Consider the following 17,441-nt stretch of genomic DNA (forward strand, 5'->3'; position numbering starts at 1 on the left):
GCGGAGGAGAAAATTGAAATTTTCATTTGGATTCAACACTTGCTTCACAAAAATCTATTTTATGCATATTTCAATGTAACATAACTACTATGCCTAATATGTGTTGATGGACGACTCTCAGCTTATAATGCAGTCGACGCCATCCTTATCTAGGGTTTTGCATCAGATAGGGCTACAGTATCGATATGGACTTGGCTAACCCTAACATTTTTACTGATTTTTTAAGGATAATCTCAAATTTAATCTCAGATAAAATACATGACTTGGATGAGATGTAAATAACTATAGATAATCACGATGGGAATAGTTTGAAGACTGAAGTTTTCGTAACTTTCTTTATCAACTGCTAACTGTTCCATAAAACTTCCTGGTATCTCGCTGACAAGTGTTGATTAGCATTCAAGAAGCTACAAATTTTCATCTAACAGTAAAACATTGTAGTTACAGGCAAAAGTTAATACAATTAAGTAACGACTTTGTATACGAATGAATGTACGACGCTTCGAACATAACTCTTCATCAGGTGAACTTCCTTCTAGCCTTTTTCGAGTTCCGAGTTCTGAGTTCATAATCCTTTTCAGTAGCAATCTTTGGCTACTTATTTCCTAATTTGTATTTTAGCCTGCAAAAATTTCTCTCGCTGACGTTGCCATTAAAGTTGTTTATTTTGAAAATCTCTATTCAACCAGGCAGTTCATGAAACATAGGTCAACATGGAGCAGAATAGTCTCAAGAGGTTTTTGACGATGACTTTGATTTTCAGATATCAAAAACACATCTATCTTTTCTTTCTAACTGCTTACAAACAACTCTTAAAGTCAGTTTACAATCTGAGTCTTGGTAGGGTTTTATATTTTCACTTCGTTTCTAAGTGTTTGCCCATCTCTACCTGGAAAATGAATTTCCGCCTCTGTGGAAAAGTATAAAAGCTCTCAACCAGTCCGTGTGCATATGTCCGTGTGTATAGGTTGTGAGACGGGGTCATACCACGTACTTATTTTGTCTTACTGGTTGTGTTTCGTTGATTTTATCAATTATGGATATGACATCAAAATAGAGATTCAGAAAATGCCTTTTTGTCACCGTGCTTATCGTGTGCTTCAGAATACAGAAACACGGGAGAACATCAAAGTCTGGTAATTAGTTTCGATTCCAAAAGGAGCCAAAATGTGCTATTTTCCCCGAACTCCAACTACAATAGACCAAATTAGAAAACTGTTTACATCAGCACTAGTGTTCGCTCCCATTTAGCCTCGCTTCATTATCAGGAACGAGGTTTACATTGATCCCACTTCTTTAGAATCTTTACTCGATACCAACATGGCTACACAACTTCTCCCTCTTGGTAAGCACTAAATGTTGTTAGACAAAGTCAGCTAGAAATCTCGATTGGATTTAGAACTTTATATTTCCCCTTTACACGAAGCACATGATTTACAACGTGCCCATCCAGGTTAAGAAAGTCAACTCAGTCAGAACATTTATATTATTAAAGAACATCATTTGCAAGTTTAGTATATCTTGGAGATCTGCTGTTGCTCACTTTTCCATTGTTCGAATTGCGTATCTTTATTTCATCCCTTATAACCGGAGTCTTCTTTTTACGTATAGAAGTGACTGGACTCTTCATTTACAAGATCCAATGTTGACATTGTTTCAAAACTATTTTATATTCTAAAGTCACAATGAAAAACAATCAAAAACCACACTTCAAAACAAATCCAAGCTCCATCAAGATACTATTCTTCAGAGTTAGACAGTGGTGACGATGAAAGCAGGAAACTTGGCCTCTTTGAGGTGGAACTTGAACATGATTTGATAACATAGCATTTGGTTCATTTTCAAAATTTTGTTGAGTTCAATGTTTTAATACAAAAAATCATCCCTTTGTTATCAAATAAATGACTTTTTGGTCATGTCGGTTTATTTCTGAATGTGGAAAACCCTGAATTGGTTTGTAAGAGGTTGTGAATTAGGGGGGGGGGTTGATTGAAATACCCACAGAATACTATTGACCATGATTTCTAGTGTTTAAAAATTTGAATGATCTGTTAATTTATTTACTTGACATTTTAGTTCCACCACATGAAATTTTTATGAACTTTCTGCTAATATTTGCTTTTCTATTCTGTAGTCTAACCTTTTTTTTAATTTTTTAGAACTCATTGATAAGTGCATTGGATCAAGAATTCATATTATTATGAAAACAGACAGAGAGGTTGTAGGAACATTGCTAGGCTTTGATGATTTCGTCAGTATCCTTTCAATATCATATTTTAACCACATTCAACCACAATCTTGTTTATTTTACCAGGAAATGTCCAACTTTTAGATCCTCTTATTTTCCCTCTTTGTGTGCCAGGAAGTTATTACTACCTGTTTTGTTGATCACTACTCCCAAAACGCCAATTTTCTCACCAGAAAATGCTTTCAACTGCCATTTTTTTCTATCATGCTAAGAGTAATGTCTAGTGTTATAATCTTTCATCTGTAAATTAGACATAGATCAAGTTTTTCAAAACGATTTTTCATTATCACTTTACTTTCATTCTTTCATTCATTACTTTTTAAGTTGTAGCTATTGATGAAATTCTCCTTAATGAAATCTCAGATATGGTTCTAGAGGATGTTGTTGAAGTGTAGGTATTAGTTATTATAGGAATGAAATTTTTTCATTAACAAATCTGTCATTATTGTATTATTTTTTATCAGCTCATCAAGGAGAAACCTCTTAATAATTACAATTTTTAAGTACCGTAAATCCTCGAATTGGCCTCCCCTCGAAAAAACCCCCCCTCGAATAAGCCCCCACCCTAGAACTACAAATTGTCAATAAGCCAACCCCTCAAATAAGCCCCCACGGCTACCGTATATTCTCAAATTGTACCCCTCAGTTTGACGGTTTTTGCCATCAAAGGTTGCCTGTGGCGTTTTATTGAATTACCATGAAAATTTTGTAGTTTTGGTAGTTATTAATTAAATGCTCATAAAGAAAATCCTACTAAAATAAACAAGGTCTTTTAATAATGTCTTCTTAATGTCTACAATAATTTCATAAGCCCTCCTCCTCGTATAAGCCCCCCCTCCCTTCGGGTAAGCCCCAATCCAAAAATATCAAAAATAAATAAGCCCTCAGGGAGCTAATTTGAGGATTTACAGTATGTCAAATGTTAAGAACATAACAATTTTGCAATTTAATTGATCTTCTCTATTCTCAAGATCTAAAATTTTATTCTATATTCATAGTCTCATTTGTTGCATTTAAACATTTTATGTTTTAAATTAAATGATAAAAGGGCAACCTTTGGCTGCATTGATATGCTCTGTTTCAATTTATTTATTCTTTAAAATTGGTAGACAAACTACACAGGAAGGAAAACGAGTCACAAAACTAGACCAAATCCTATTGAATGGAAACAATGTAACCATGGTAAGTAATTGTTAAACAGCTTGTGTCTGAGAATATTATAACAGTTTGGTTCATTGAGAAATGAAATGCTGTCATGTTGGTAAGATAGTTATAAGGAGGATGTTTTGATTGAGGGTACAGGAGCATGATTGAATTACTCAAAGAAACTAATTAGTATAACGTTAAACTCATGACCAAATTTGGCAGTAAAGGGTAATAGCCAGATTATTTCTCATGCAATATATCTACTTATTTCATGTTAACTATGTGGGCAGAAGTTACAACCTGATTTTAAACTTAAAACTAAAGAGTTTGGAGACATGGATGCAAACATTGACAATTCTCATGTCTAGTTTATATTTTTACCTTTATTGCCAAAGGTTATTTGTAGAGAAATAATGCCATATTTAAAGGTAAATTTAGCTTTTGCCTACAACATAATTTAAAACTTTGCAATTGCCAAGTTCCAGTTTGTCCTGAAAATTATAACCTATTCCTCCTCTTCTACCTGATAATAAAAGTGTTTTTTTGTTCCAATCATTTTAATTGATTTTTTCTTATTGTTTTCTATCACACAGCTTGTTCCTGGAGGAGAATATCCTTTCAGCAAGTTTTGAAAATTTAAGTTACGTGTAGTTTTTTCTTACTTTTGTTGTTGGTTTAATTAAACCCTAAGCACATGTTGGAGCCATGGATCTAGCATTTTTATGAAATTAATATCGATAGTAGGTAATACAGTAATAGTATTTTATTTCTACATTTATTATTGAATGATACAGGAACTCTTTAACAGTGACAAACTGGACAAGAGATAAACTTTTTCAGTGAAGACAAATGTGTGAAGATTATGGGAGCTCTCAACCAGAAATCTACAGACTTTCTTCAAGCTGCTTCCTATCCTCTTTGTGATATGGTTCTCCATTGCAATGCTCGAATACTGATTCTTTCACTCAATCTTTTTTATACCTAGGTTGATCACTGCTGCCCTTATGATTTATTGCAACTATGAGGTCGTCTTAAAACTTTTCTCCAGCCCTTGTACAGTCTTCTATTTCTTGTCTTAGTACCACATGAACAAAGACTATCATTTTTCTCTTCCTTATTTTCTTCCTTGGAGTTGAAGGCAGTCTTTCCCCACTGTGATTGTCTTACTCTGCCTTTTTGCATCTGAGATGAGTTATTGTGGGTGATTGACAAACAATCCTAATCTTTATATCATCAAAACTGGTTTAGAGGTTTGCCAACAAAACAAAATTCACAGCAACTCACTCAGAGAGTATGCTACGGTGGCTCTGATAAAATTATTGGTGCATTAAACCACTAATGCATGAATATCATAGCCATGAAAAGAAGTTCTGATAACAATAGGGGACAACCAGGCTGATTGCTTACCAAATCATTAAAGCAATGTTCAGTCTAAAAAACTTGTATAATTTTTCTGTAGCAATGTATTTCGAATGCATCTAGCTTTCTTTTGTTTGCTTATTCCTAAAGTTGGGGATGGGATTAATATGCTTGAATGTAAACGAAGGTGGTGCAGACGACTATACTGTTTGTATGTTCTACGACAATCATAGGATCAATACTAATATTGAAAAGTAATACCTGTAATCCTCACACTTTTATAGGCAGAGTGAAAGAGCAAAACATATCCTGTTTCTAATAGAAACCTCTTTCTGTCACCACAAGAATTAGGTCCTGCAGTTCCCTGGACTTTCTACATTTGTTCATCAAATAAAATTACTACTAGAACATTTCATTTACAGTCACAGTATACTCAGGCAATTGAACACTTTTATAAACCTATGAAACCGACATACAACGATCTGCTCTGTCCTCTGTTTCTGTCATCATATTTTATCATATTTTATCATATTATTATCATAAAAAGTTTCAAAATTCTCTCATATGATTTCATATGGTTAAATATAAGAGATAACTGAAAGCGAAAGTCAGAATTTCATACAAAATTTTTCTTACATAATCAAATATATTCCATAGCAAAATGGGTACATAGCATTATTTTTGTGTTACAATGCATCGTTGCACTTTGCAAAAGACGTTGTTTGTATAGACAAAATAGACAAAGTTTGTATGCCTTAACTAACTATCAGGGGTCCTGAACTTTGAGAAGATCAGAGAGAAGTTGTTGGGTTTATGGCCACGATGAAATTCCACAGATGACGCCAGCTACATGCAACTAATTCTTCTACAAGTATCACAGAGGGACATATTTATCTTTCTTTGTGCCAAAATGGAAATTGGGACTATTTTATGTTGAATTGAGCAGAGTCTTATGGAATATAAAGTTTCTTTTTGTAGCAAAAATATTTGTGTCGTTTCTATATTTTTCTAAATCAAGCTTTCTAAAATGAAGCCTGGTTATCCTATTGCACATTTGAAAAGTAAACAATTTATCGAAATTTTAACTGCTATATCTGGAGGTCATATTTACATGGTTTTTGGAACAGTTTGGAAATCGGTGGAGGGGGGAGGGTGGTAAACAAATGAATGGCACGAGAAAGGTTACGCATTAAAATAGCTGAAAACTAGCAATGAATGTACTGATCGTTGACAAAGGTCGATAGACTAGTGCTAAGCCAGGAAAAAGCCCTACCAGTTTGTGGAAAGGCTCTTCCGAGTCAAGAATGGTGCCGTAGAGGCATTGCGAAAATCTTTCTATCTCCCAAAAGATAGCTAATAATATCGAAGGTCAAAAAAGCCTATAAAGTCAAGGTCCCTGAAAAAATTTTATCGGACGCTTCTTTATGCTTACATATCTCTGTCAAAAACTAGCGCAGTTCATGATACAGACCCTGCTCCTCCAGAATGACAAAAATTTATGGTACTAGTACTGACTAAGTCGAAATTCGCTTTTTCTGATTTTAACGAGTCGTCAATTGTATGTTTCGTTATCAAGACAGTCTTTGTTCCAGACATAAAGTCGCACAAATGGATACGCTTTGAAGGGAGACACGGGTTTGCAGCAAAGGTTTCCGTGCACTTTGAATGCAACTGCGTAGCCTAAATTCTGTTTCCAGCATTTATCCAATTTGTAATTTACAGAGACAATCTTTCCAGGGGGGTTGATAGGCCGGTAGCCATTTCTGTAACTATGGATCTCACACAGCCGTTGACCTAGCCGTGTCCCCTGTGAATTGGCGTTTATATCTCGGCCCTCCAGATACCGCCTTCCCATGATGCTGCACAGGATCTTGCAGCCCTCTCGTACTCGGCCACAAGTGCTTTTACCCGGCCCCCATGCTGCAACCGGACGGTTGAATATATTCAACATGAGATCGTTTGTCCACCCATTTGCCATATGAAGCTCACAGTTGCATCTGTAAAATGAAATTAAGACGACATTGTAAGCAAAAAGGCCACTCTACCAGTTAAGAATGAAAGTCAGACCGTGTTGCTTTTTGACCAAAATACAGCTTCTGTATAAATGTATTTTACATATTATACAGTGCCTAAAGTAGTCTATAAGGTGATGTTGACGCGTTTCTAAATGGAAAATTAAAAAAAGAAATAGGAAGTCCCTACTTACAATAATCCTGAAATCTTTTAAAAATAAAAACGTCTTACTATAGTTTTTCTATAAACAGATTAGAATATAGATAGATTGTTCACCATATCAAAAATATGATGAACAAAAATATACGATTGGACAAAATTATCCAGCTGTTCCTGTCCTAAAACTAATATTTTTTATCGTGTCATCAAGCAAAACGTGTGGGTCCTAATTTTGTGAACACTACTTAACAAAGCAAAATGTGTAAACTCACTCGCTTATCTTGCCTTAGGTAATCAAGCCAAAATTTTAAGAATGGTCAAAGTGCAAATTCACGACTGAACAAGAACCTTATTCGTGAAATAATGGACTACGTTAAATACGATAACCCTTAATCAAAGAAATTTATGGAAAGGAAGGAAATATTCTTATTGGTTCAACGATAATCTGTTTCTACAGTCTATGAAAGCGCGGCTTTCAAAGATTATAAAGGGCGTGGCCTTAATATTATGGCCTTTCGATCTTTCGATTATTTTTGTTGTGAACCTTGTGTTTCACGTGTTAGACTTTGGACAGAAAATTCTCCAGCTTTTGGTTTTATTATTTGTAGGATACAAGCTAATTACATATTACGTTGTTACTGCACTCAAAATCTACGCCATCTCCTCCTTCCTCCTCCTACCAACAACTCTTCGCGACACGTGTTCATTTTTCTAGGCACCTGGGGCGAGGTCTCTAACAATTGTATTCATGATTATGGTCCGGTCACTCTCTAAAGCAGGTGGAAAAAGCGAATATGTTTCCAATTCCTTGCTATATCTATGCAGCTCACGAGAAGAACTGTTCTCGGACAATGAAAAAAGAAAGACGTTCACCACATCGAAAGGTACATTAGCTTTGTCCAGTCAGATGTTACAGCTGGGCCATAGCAATGGCTCTACTGGTGGGGATGAAGATTTTCCAGTTTATGATCCATGATACTTCTAATTTCAAGAATTCGTGAAGTTTTTCGAAAAGGTGGGGAATTGTCATTACCAGGAACCTTTTTGCTCGATCAATTCTCAAATATATGCAAGATAGTATTGTGGTTATCTATTTCAGATTTGAGAAAAAACATTTACCGTGAAGCAAAATGGCCTTCGTTTACTGTCGCGGAAGAACGACCCCTCTCCTTTGATATCAAGATTTTGGAGAGTGCAAGGGTAAAAGATCGGTTGATTAAGAATATTCGATTCACCATTTATGTTTTTTGATTAAATTGATGTCGTCTTACATTAATTCCTTCCCGGCGTTGGACCGACATCTCTCTATTATATCCCCTTTTCCTGTTTTCTTCAATCATGGTTGTAATTTTCTCGCTTGAGGCATGTTACACCCTTTTCTTGGTTTCATCTCCATTCATATTCTTGAAGGTGTTAAGTCTCTGACGCTTAAGAAGCCCCGAAGAGTTGCTAGCCGCCTTACGCTGATGACGTCATCTTGAGTTGACTCTATCATTAATTCATGCACTTTTCTATCGACATGGACTTATCACTGGTGAGACACGAAACAAGAGTCTAATCAATTGGTTCACCAGCTTTGTGCTGGAAATTACTACGATTTGAACCTTTTTCACTCGTACATTTTCTCACCTGATTCAAATGTCAGATCAGGCCTACGTTAATGAATACAACTTTGTTTTCTAGTTGGGTTGCTCTCGATGAACTCAGAAGGTCGAATTGGTTTACAGATTTGGTTACAACAAACCATCACAGTGATGGAAAGTGTTTTAAGGCAAAATTTTTGTGGGTTTTCCAGAATACCAGACGCTCATTTTACGCAAATATCGCCGCTAAGCACCTCATCATATCGTGCGTAAAGCGGCGATATCCTATCTCTCCCGTTATCCGGAATCAAATCCTTATTAAAACTGATAATTTCGTTAGGAAAATTAGCAACATGTACCGTTGCGAACCAATTATTTCACGAGTCGAAAGCTTAGAAAAGAAGGTTACACAAACTCGACAATGTGACCCAATAAGGGGAATTTTGGTAAAGTTCTCCTTGTCATGGGAGGATAGTAAGGGGAGGTTCTTGTTCATATTTTCTTTCAGGGTCTAGGGGTGAAATTTTGTTTTTCCTTACAAAGATTTTGACATTGGATGTTGTATCCATCGGGGAACCCTACAAAGACTTAGACCAAAAACCAGGATATAGTTAACTTCTATGCCCGCCCAGTACGGTTGATAAGGCACAGAGAATAGTCTTCTCGCCGTACCGCTATACCTACCTTGTTCTGACGTTGATGCATACCCTATACGATACATCTTGGATAATTAATGTTTCATGGAACTCTATGGAACTTTGAAAAATCACGTTTTAGAAGAGAAACTATGGAATACGAGCGCAACATTCTTCTTTCTGAAATTCTTAAAATGCAAAAAGTACTAGCCTCTTAACTCCCCATAAGATAACATATTTAAGGGGAGAGGGGGTGCAGTATAAAGTATTCAAAAATGTAGTGTAGTGTACAATTTTGCGTCGCGGCTTCAGCCGTGCCATCGAAGCTCGGGACATGGCTTTAGTGATGTAATAAACCAAACGGAGTATTGTATTTGTTGGAGAGCTTGAGCAAGTTGTAAGTAAGATTGGATAAAATCCCAAACAGTGCTTGCATCTTTTCAACCTTTAAATTTAGAGCAGGACCCAAACACAACCCTTTGGTGGAGCAGCGATTTCATTTTTCCTAAAGATATGTTGCTAATAAATTATCAATTTGTTAAATTTTTAAGCTGAAAGGTATTCCCGCGTAAATATTGATAAATTATCACAACAACTTATGTGGAAGACTCGAAAATGATTTGACCAGTTTAGAAAAAGAAGTCGACTTTCCGGATGTACCCGGAGGAAAAATAAGGTCTGACGCGCATTTTCAAATTCTATCTTGAAGAGAGACTCGAGGGAAATAGTGACGATTATCACTAAAAAGACAAGTTACGTTGCCTCCGCTCCATTTGTCAATCATAATGTGGCTCTTTGACCAACCTTTATCAGATGTAACCTGAAAAGAGAAAGCTCTTTCCCAATGTCCTCCATGGGTGGCAGCAAGTTAAGGGTTTTCTAATTAAACTGAGGTTTAAGAAAAATTTTAAATCACTTACGTAGCAGCGCTGGCGGCTTTATTTTTTCTCCTTTTGCTAACACGAGAACTCCAGGTTGATCCAAGCAGAAACAACGTGATGATAAAAAACGTTCTATGACGCATCTTGGAAGAGCTGGCAGATATCAGCAAGAACACAAGTGCTTTCCGCGATCTGATTCAGAAGGAATCTTCATTGCACAAGCTGGCTTGTTCGCCGGTAAAACAAAGCGGAGGATAAGTGACAGAAAGCCAGACAGAGCCATTGACACACGATACTTTAGCATGACCTAAGCGATAACGCGAAACCAAAGATTATAGTTGTCTGTATGACCATTTTCCATAATATAACGTCTGTTTCAATCCATTGGCATCAAAATACCGCTAATGTAGTAGTGGCAATAGAGCAGACACACATCAAAACTTGCTAAAAAGCATCGACCCGCTCTTATTTGGCGGGATTTTTGAATTCTACCCTGTAATATTTTTTAATGTTATGTTAACGTTGGCATTGATCTCAGCTTGACCAAAAATTTAACATAGAATTGATTGTGGGCTACCAGCCTGAAGGGTCAAGGGTTTCTACAATGGGTTCTTTATACTTAAATCTTTTCGTGATGATGAACTTGGTTGGCAATGCCTGACAACAGGGGTGTCTTGTTACAAATAAATTGTTCAAAGGCTTTTTCAAGCAAAAGGTACTGGCACGAAAGACACCCTGTAGGTTCTAGAAAACTCTCTTTGAATTGGAATGTATTTCGTTATGGGAAATAACGGTACGTATAATTTTGCCAGAAAGATATCTTTTGCTTTCCAATGGCATTATCAAAGGAACAAACATTAAAGTGACGAATTGCTGTCGATGGTGTAGTTTAAGAACAAAAAGCAGCGGGGTAACTTGTTGAAATCTATGACGATTCAATGAGGCACAAGGAGGTTATTTTTTCAACGTTAGCCGAATTCAAATCAGAAAATTACAGAATACTCTCGTTAAGTGGGACATTCAAGGGACCGAGCAAAAGTTTACTACTTAGCGGGCGTCCTCCTTGTCCGAATGCTTGATATGGGTAAGCAAGTTCAAGGGACCGGGAAAATCTGTGCTACTTAGCGGGCGTCCTACTTATCCGGGGTCCCACTTAACGAGAGCATGTAAATAAAAACCGAAAAATAGCACTGTTCAACGATCACAATCATCTTCTGAACAAATGATATGACCATTATCGTGATTGCATGAGGAAAAGAAAATTACAAAATCTGATATGTCGATGACTTGTTTACTGGTTTCGTGTGGTGTGACTTATCACTTTCCTGGAATCGTCTCCCAAAACACGACAGTCGTAATAAAACGGTAATATTGTATCTTGATGAACGAAATACATGGTACGAGGGGGGAGGGGGTAAAAAATGGACAAATGTCATTGATGTCTCTATTTAGTCTTTTTAACCAAGTAGAGAGCTATAATAAAGTCACCGAGTGCTCGAAACAAGAAGCAATTTAAACGCACCAATCTTTCTTTCATGTCATGCGCAATAGAGAAATATAACTCAAAGACTGATGGAGTGAAGAAAGCCCAGAGTATATTTTGTAATCTCATTTGTAATTAAATTGTAATTTTGTAATTAAATTGTAATCTCATAAGTGCTGGCTTTCTACTTTCTTCAATTTAACGAAATGCTTTAAATATCTCATCTGCCGCAGTTAACCACGCAGACGACATGCGGAAGAAATGCACAACCAGCTGCAACTTGAAGAGGCATCAATGCGTAATTTCGACCCCTGAGACAGGCCTTATAAGTAGTAGACGCAACTTTTTTGCGTCAAAAATGAATATTATGGTATTCAAACCTATACTTTTCAAACCTGGAATTTTATTACTCGCTAACCTTCTCCGGCGAAATCTTGTCCGCCATTTTTTCCTCTATCCTCCTTTCTGCGCCATTTTCGTTCCATACTGTTTCTTTTCACTTTTCAGCGTGTCCATAATCCCGCGTTCGTTCAAATCTGCCGGTATCGGCCTCCAGACGACATCCCCGATATCAGCGCTCGCAGACCTGCGCACTCTTGCTCGCTTCAACTTCCTTCCCCTAAATTTGACCACCGTTCTGTATTTCAGACAACATGTTGCCTTTTTGTGATTGTCTTCCATATTCACATAACCCACAAGAATAACCATCAATTCTTTTTGGCGATGCAAATTACTTTGCCTTTTGGCTCAATGCCTTTTGGCTCAATGAGATAGGGAAGATTCTTCCGAAAAATGACTTCCTGGTAGAACAGGAAATTTTCAGGATAATTTGTTTTTTACAATGAACAGCAAATTTTTACCATTTATCGCAAACAATTTTGCTCCTTATAACTTCTCTCTTACAGTATCATGTATAAGCAAGATTAAATGGAATAAAAAAATGAAATGCTCAAATATTCGTCCAATTTTCATTGCCCAATAACGTTTATTAAATAACGGCCAACCAAAATACATCTCTCGCGAGCAATAAATAAAGCATAAATTAAAAGCATGCGGCTAAAATTAAAAAAAAGAAACAGTTTACCGTACTTCTAGAGCTCATCATGTTGAGAAGGATATAGTCCGTGATATATGATTTGAAATATCCGTTTCTCAGCGGCTGGGTCATGCGTCAACGCGTTCTCGTATTTTTCTAGCGCCAATCGAACTCTTGACCATACATGCTCCTGCGTTACTTTTCCGTCTTTTGGTATCTCTAACGCGGACAAAATCTATGAAAGAAAGTTGACATTTTTTCATTAGCAAGTCAAACTTCGCAGAGAAGCACCAGTAAGCCACTGTACAGTAGGGTTAGCAAAAACATAGTAACCGATGTAGTTTTTGCGAATCTGGTTTTACATATTTTTACTCGCTAACCTTCTCCGGTGAAATCTTGTCCGAAAAAGAAAACGATTTTTCCTCTTTCCTTTTTTCAGCGCCATTTTCGTTCCACACTGGTTTCTTCTCACTTTTCAGCATATCGATAACCCCGTTCTTGTTCAAATCTTCCGGTATCGGCCGATAAATAGCACATCAATATATAGGAAATTAAAAAGAGTTTTTTGAATTTCTATTGACCTCCGATCGCTTCTAGGGCAGCTTTTATTTTCAGAAAAGAGAAAACCAGACAACAGAAGACATATCAGTTCCACGGCTGTGAGCCGGAGAACGGTTATCCAACGATTCGGTAGTTTTATAGCATGACATAGAGCACAAAACAGAGTATATAAAGCGAGAGGATTTAACGTTATGGGTAAACTTTTCCTGACAAAGCGTAGATGATTTTAACTGAAACCCATTTCTTAGAAAATCTTTTCAAATTATGCAAGAAAAATGTCGATGAAGGCAAAGAGGGCAAATTTCATCCAGAGGAAGGTCCGGCGTTTTCTAAACTCTGGAGGCAACCAGAATTTCTTATAGGCGGTTTTTTTATAAAAGCTGAGTGTACTTGTAAGTTGCCTCTTCAGAATAGCAAAAAACAGTCTGCTTGTAAATGCAAGACTATGTTTTGTTCGCAAATCTGGCTTTGCGTTCGCTACTTTTCATTCCCTTTGTGTTTTTACAATGCTCGGGTAACTACCTTTTCCATGAAAGACAGAATGAAGGTTAAAAACGTATGACCAGGTAATAATGAAAAGGTTGATTGTAATGATTATGGCATTTCAAAGCGGAGAAAATGGCAGCAAAATAAAGAGGCACAGTTTTATACTTTGACTGTTTTGCAAGAGAGTCGCGGGAGAGGAAAAGGGAAGTCAGTGCTTTTTTTAGAATATTTCTATCAGAAACACATTGCTTCACGTAGGAAAAATAAACGCGTGCCCCAAATTAAGTTTATGATATAAGCAACTCATTCAAAACTCTTGTTTGACCAGTTTCAAACAAACTTATAGCATTCTAAGACTGATTGTAAGTCTTTGTTAGAAAACGGAAACGAATTTTAAATCAGATCTAGCTACCAATAGACAAAAACATGCAAAATTTTAAAACGAGCCCAGAACTTAACTTCAAGCCTTTACAACGCTGAAAACGTATTTGACTTGACAACGCTGAAATATGACACGTGACAACACTAATGCCTGGTTGCATCTGTTTTAACTTACAAAAATACAGAATTACCTCTTTCCCTTTTCTCATCGTTCCACCAAGAACCTATAAAAACAAAATATACTGATTGCATCCAAGTATTAAGTCTTGGCTACGAAATATGAACTTCATTCATGAACTTACTAGTTTTAAACGATTGATGAGCTTGATAAGAAAGGGATATTTTATTCAACGTGAAGAGGTCTGCCCTTTGTCATGCCCGTAAGTCACCCAAGAAAATGGGGATGGGGAGATCTTGTCTTGATGGAAAATGGTGGTCAATGAAATAAATTACAGTCCCTTCTCACAACCCTCGGCGTGTAGTTTGATTAGTCTTGAAAAAGATAATTTATAAAGAAAAAATAGTTGAAAATTAGTTTAGGAACAGACAGAATTACAAGCACACACATGACCCTAGAAAACTAGAGTGAAACATTAATGCTCTTTCGTACATCGATTTATAAGTGACTTAGACCCCGTTTACACGAGACCGGTTCCAAAAAGATCCGTATCCATTTGAGTTCACTCCCTCCTGTTCACACGAGACCGTCTCCAAAAAAGTTCACTTACGCTTTCAGTTCACACGAGACCTGAACTCAAGATCGTTTGTGAAAGAAAGCTCAAAACACTCGAGTCGAAGGCCCCTATTACCGTGACAACAAAAGTGAAAAGGCGCCAAATTCGCTTCACTTTCGCTTTATTTCTAAAGTTACTCCACTAGGTTTCTGTTCTCCAAAGGCCTCGTCCAGAAATGTTCTTCTCTTTAAATTCTTTTCAATTATCAGCTTGTGCAAAACGATCATGTCGTTTGCAGCTCTGTTCTGCTAACGCAACCATCCTGTTTTGTCGACTTCGATGAACCTTTAATCATTAGGGTTGCGAACAAGAAACTACTACTGACTGCTGCAGAGTGTGCACATAAAACAGACATCAAATTCAACGTTATTTTGAACGATTTTTCCATTATTAGAGCGTACTTGTTTCTTGGCGATTGTCACGATGGTGCGTAAAAAGGGCACCAAAGCGAACAAACGAAAATGCTTCCTCTTGCTAAAGCCTCCGTCGCTGGAGAATTTACCCTCGTTACGGTAGCGTACTCAAAAAGATCCACTTTCGAGTGTTTACACGAGACCAAGTGAGACCGGCTCCAAATAAGTACACTTCCGTAGGTGAACTCGAATGAGTACGGCTAGGTGATCTCAAATTAGTACGGTTAGGCAGGTCTCGTGTAAACAGAACGCCTAAGTGAACTCAAATGGATACGGATCTTTTTGAAACCGGTCTCATGTAAACGGGGTCTAAATATCAATCAAACGTTATTGAATTGGTGATGGTTAAGATTTTTTGTCACAGCATGTGTTAGGCCCTTTCGATTTGCTTACCGCCCTGAAAATATGTTGCCAAGCTGAGGTACAGTAGACTTTTAAAAATATTCTATCTAGATTTATGTAGAATGGTGAATTGGGATTCCAGGAATCGAAAGAGAACAGAGTTTGAATTCTGCAATGCATGCATTAGGAACAGTTTTTGAAAAAGCTTAAAGATAATTGACATACATAGACCAAAAGTTGCTTAATGTAACCATACTGGACAAACCTACTGCAAGTTGAAGTCAGCTGTGTACTTGAGAAACTTAATTCCCGTACCAACCCCCATTCCTAAATACGACGATAACAACTATAGTTGTATCGGAAAATGCTTGTGTCATCAGTCCCCTCGCAGGGCTGGGGCTGAGAGGGGGCTAATGACCCCTCTTTTTGCGACAGTCTCCAAACTCAGAACGAACAGTTATGCAGTAAGAAATTGCAAGGACCTCCGCAATTACATCCGTTCTGATAACACGATACCCTGACAAAAACCACAACTTAGCTTTAAGGTGATAACTCGACTTTAGGTGTTTTACTAATTCGCTGACACACTGTTTAGCACGTCCAATTTCCAAGTAGCGCGCTAAAAGTTTATCAATACTCTTATATTTGAATTGAAGTCAGAGCAACGACAGTAGCTGTTACTGAACAATGCGAAGGCTGTCGCTAAAGATTAGAAAACTAACCTTGACGTAATTCTCCAGAAACCGATCTTGATTGAACCGACCATACTCGTACAATGCTTCCTTTATTATGTCCCTGTAATACAGACAGATTAATATCAAAGGATTAGAAAAGCTTCCAATACTTTATCCCCATCACTCACTTAATCTAGAGCTTTTGAGTTTATGATTAAGGTAATTCTAGTTAATTTTTGAAGATCTGTAACTTCCTTGGACTTATTTCGAATTACCGCAGTTTATAGCCTTTTCTTTTCTTGCACGCCGCTGGCATGCGTGTGCGTGTCCGCCGTTGCTCTCTCTCGAAGAGTTTTGTAGTTCGCAACTTATGGCCACAAGATATACCACAAGGCTCTGTTCTTAGTACACTTCTGTTTCTAGATTATAGAAATGGTCATACAAACTCAAAGGCCAATTTCCACTTCAATCGCTAGTCGTAAATCGCATGCAATCTTTTGTTTGAAATTCGCATGCGATCTTGACCAGAGCGCAATGTTTGATATTTTGCGGAACGTTTTCGTGCGAATAAAGACAAAGAGCCGTCATAGAATACACATATGGTCACAGGAACGAGCAATGGCTGCAAAGGTTGAGTTGAGTGGACTCATTCACGTTCAAACAACGTTGTTTGGGATACAATCAGTGATGGTTCTAAGGGCAGCACTGGAGCCAGCATCAAGTCAGCATGGATATAAACGATCCCAAAACTCCATTTACCCTGATTAGATTTGCATACTCCCGTTGTTTGATTTCCACGATGAATGATTTGAAATGAATGATTTCCACGAGGCGAATTTCGCATCGAATTCGCGGCGAATTCTCTTCAAAATTGTCTTTTGTTTTCCACGAGACTGCGAATTCGCTGCGAAATTATATATTAATTCCCCCAAAACTCAACTTTAAGGCATCCAATTTCAGCACTGCACGCATGGCTACCACTTTCACCGGCTACAGCAGCAACGACATTGTCAGAGGAAACTTCAAGGCCGAAGTCGGTTTTCCAAGATTCTCCACCTCTGAACATTTTAAAGCAGACCCAAGAGACTGATTAAGCCTTCTCTTGGGAACATGGCATTATAGTGTAATACTGAAGAAAGGGAAGTGTTGTGTCCCGGATCGGATCCAAAAGAGTACGGATAGGCCTTGCGTTTACACGGGAACTGGTGGATCCGTATACTTTTGGGTCCGCTATCCGAACACTTTTGAGATCGCTTTCAGAGGTGATCCCGTATGGATCCGATCTGAACCGGATCCCGTGTAAACGG

General features: G+C 37.4%; 3 protein-coding genes across 3 annotated transcripts in view; 1 reads left to right on the plus strand and 2 right to left on the minus strand.

The window, feature by feature from the left end:
• The first annotated feature begins 1,244 nt into the window (after nucleotides 1–1,244).
• Nucleotides 1,245–5,737, plus strand: LOC135681582 (U6 snRNA-associated Sm-like protein LSm5). The gene is made up of 6 exons (XM_065196121.2): nucleotides 1,245–1,345; nucleotides 2,160–2,255; nucleotides 2,612–2,639; nucleotides 3,358–3,430; nucleotides 3,988–4,004; nucleotides 5,524–5,737. Exons 1-6 carry the CDS (start codon nucleotides 1,321–1,323, stop codon nucleotides 5,537–5,539), a joined length of 255 nt encoding a protein of 84 aa, XP_065052193.1. The 5' UTR covers nucleotides 1,245–1,320; the 3' UTR covers nucleotides 5,540–5,737.
• LOC148958693 (uncharacterized) lies at nucleotides 5,372–12,312 on the minus strand. The gene is made up of 2 exons (XM_089111944.1): nucleotides 10,064–12,312; nucleotides 5,372–6,750 (listed from the first exon to the last, which is right to left on the minus strand). The coding sequence occupies exons 1-2, from the start codon at nucleotides 10,165–10,167 to the stop codon at nucleotides 6,306–6,308; spliced, it is 549 nt and encodes a 182-aa protein (XP_088968070.1). The 5' UTR covers nucleotides 10,168–12,312; the 3' UTR covers nucleotides 5,372–6,305.
• A 149-nt stretch (nucleotides 12,313–12,461) lies between these two features.
• LOC135681573 (uncharacterized) overlaps nucleotides 12,462–17,441 on the minus strand; it is a 35,827-nt gene continuing 30,847 nt past the window's right edge. The window contains exons 7-9 of the mRNA XM_065196112.2: nucleotides 16,183–16,255; nucleotides 14,163–14,195; nucleotides 12,462–12,778 (exon numbers count right to left, since the gene is read on the minus strand). Of these exons, the coding sequence (XP_065052184.2) occupies nucleotides 12,599–12,778; nucleotides 14,163–14,195; nucleotides 16,183–16,255 (286 nt within the window). The 3' untranslated portion in view covers nucleotides 12,462–12,598. The remainder of the gene's footprint in view (nucleotides 12,779–14,162; nucleotides 14,196–16,182; nucleotides 16,256–17,441) is intronic.

Source organism: Rhopilema esculentum, chromosome 12 (assembly GCF_057945365.1).
Source record: "Rhopilema esculentum isolate cy_ngs chromosome 12, ASM5794536v1, whole genome shotgun sequence".
Taxonomy (NCBI): domain Eukaryota; kingdom Metazoa; phylum Cnidaria; class Scyphozoa; order Rhizostomeae; family Rhizostomatidae; genus Rhopilema; species Rhopilema esculentum.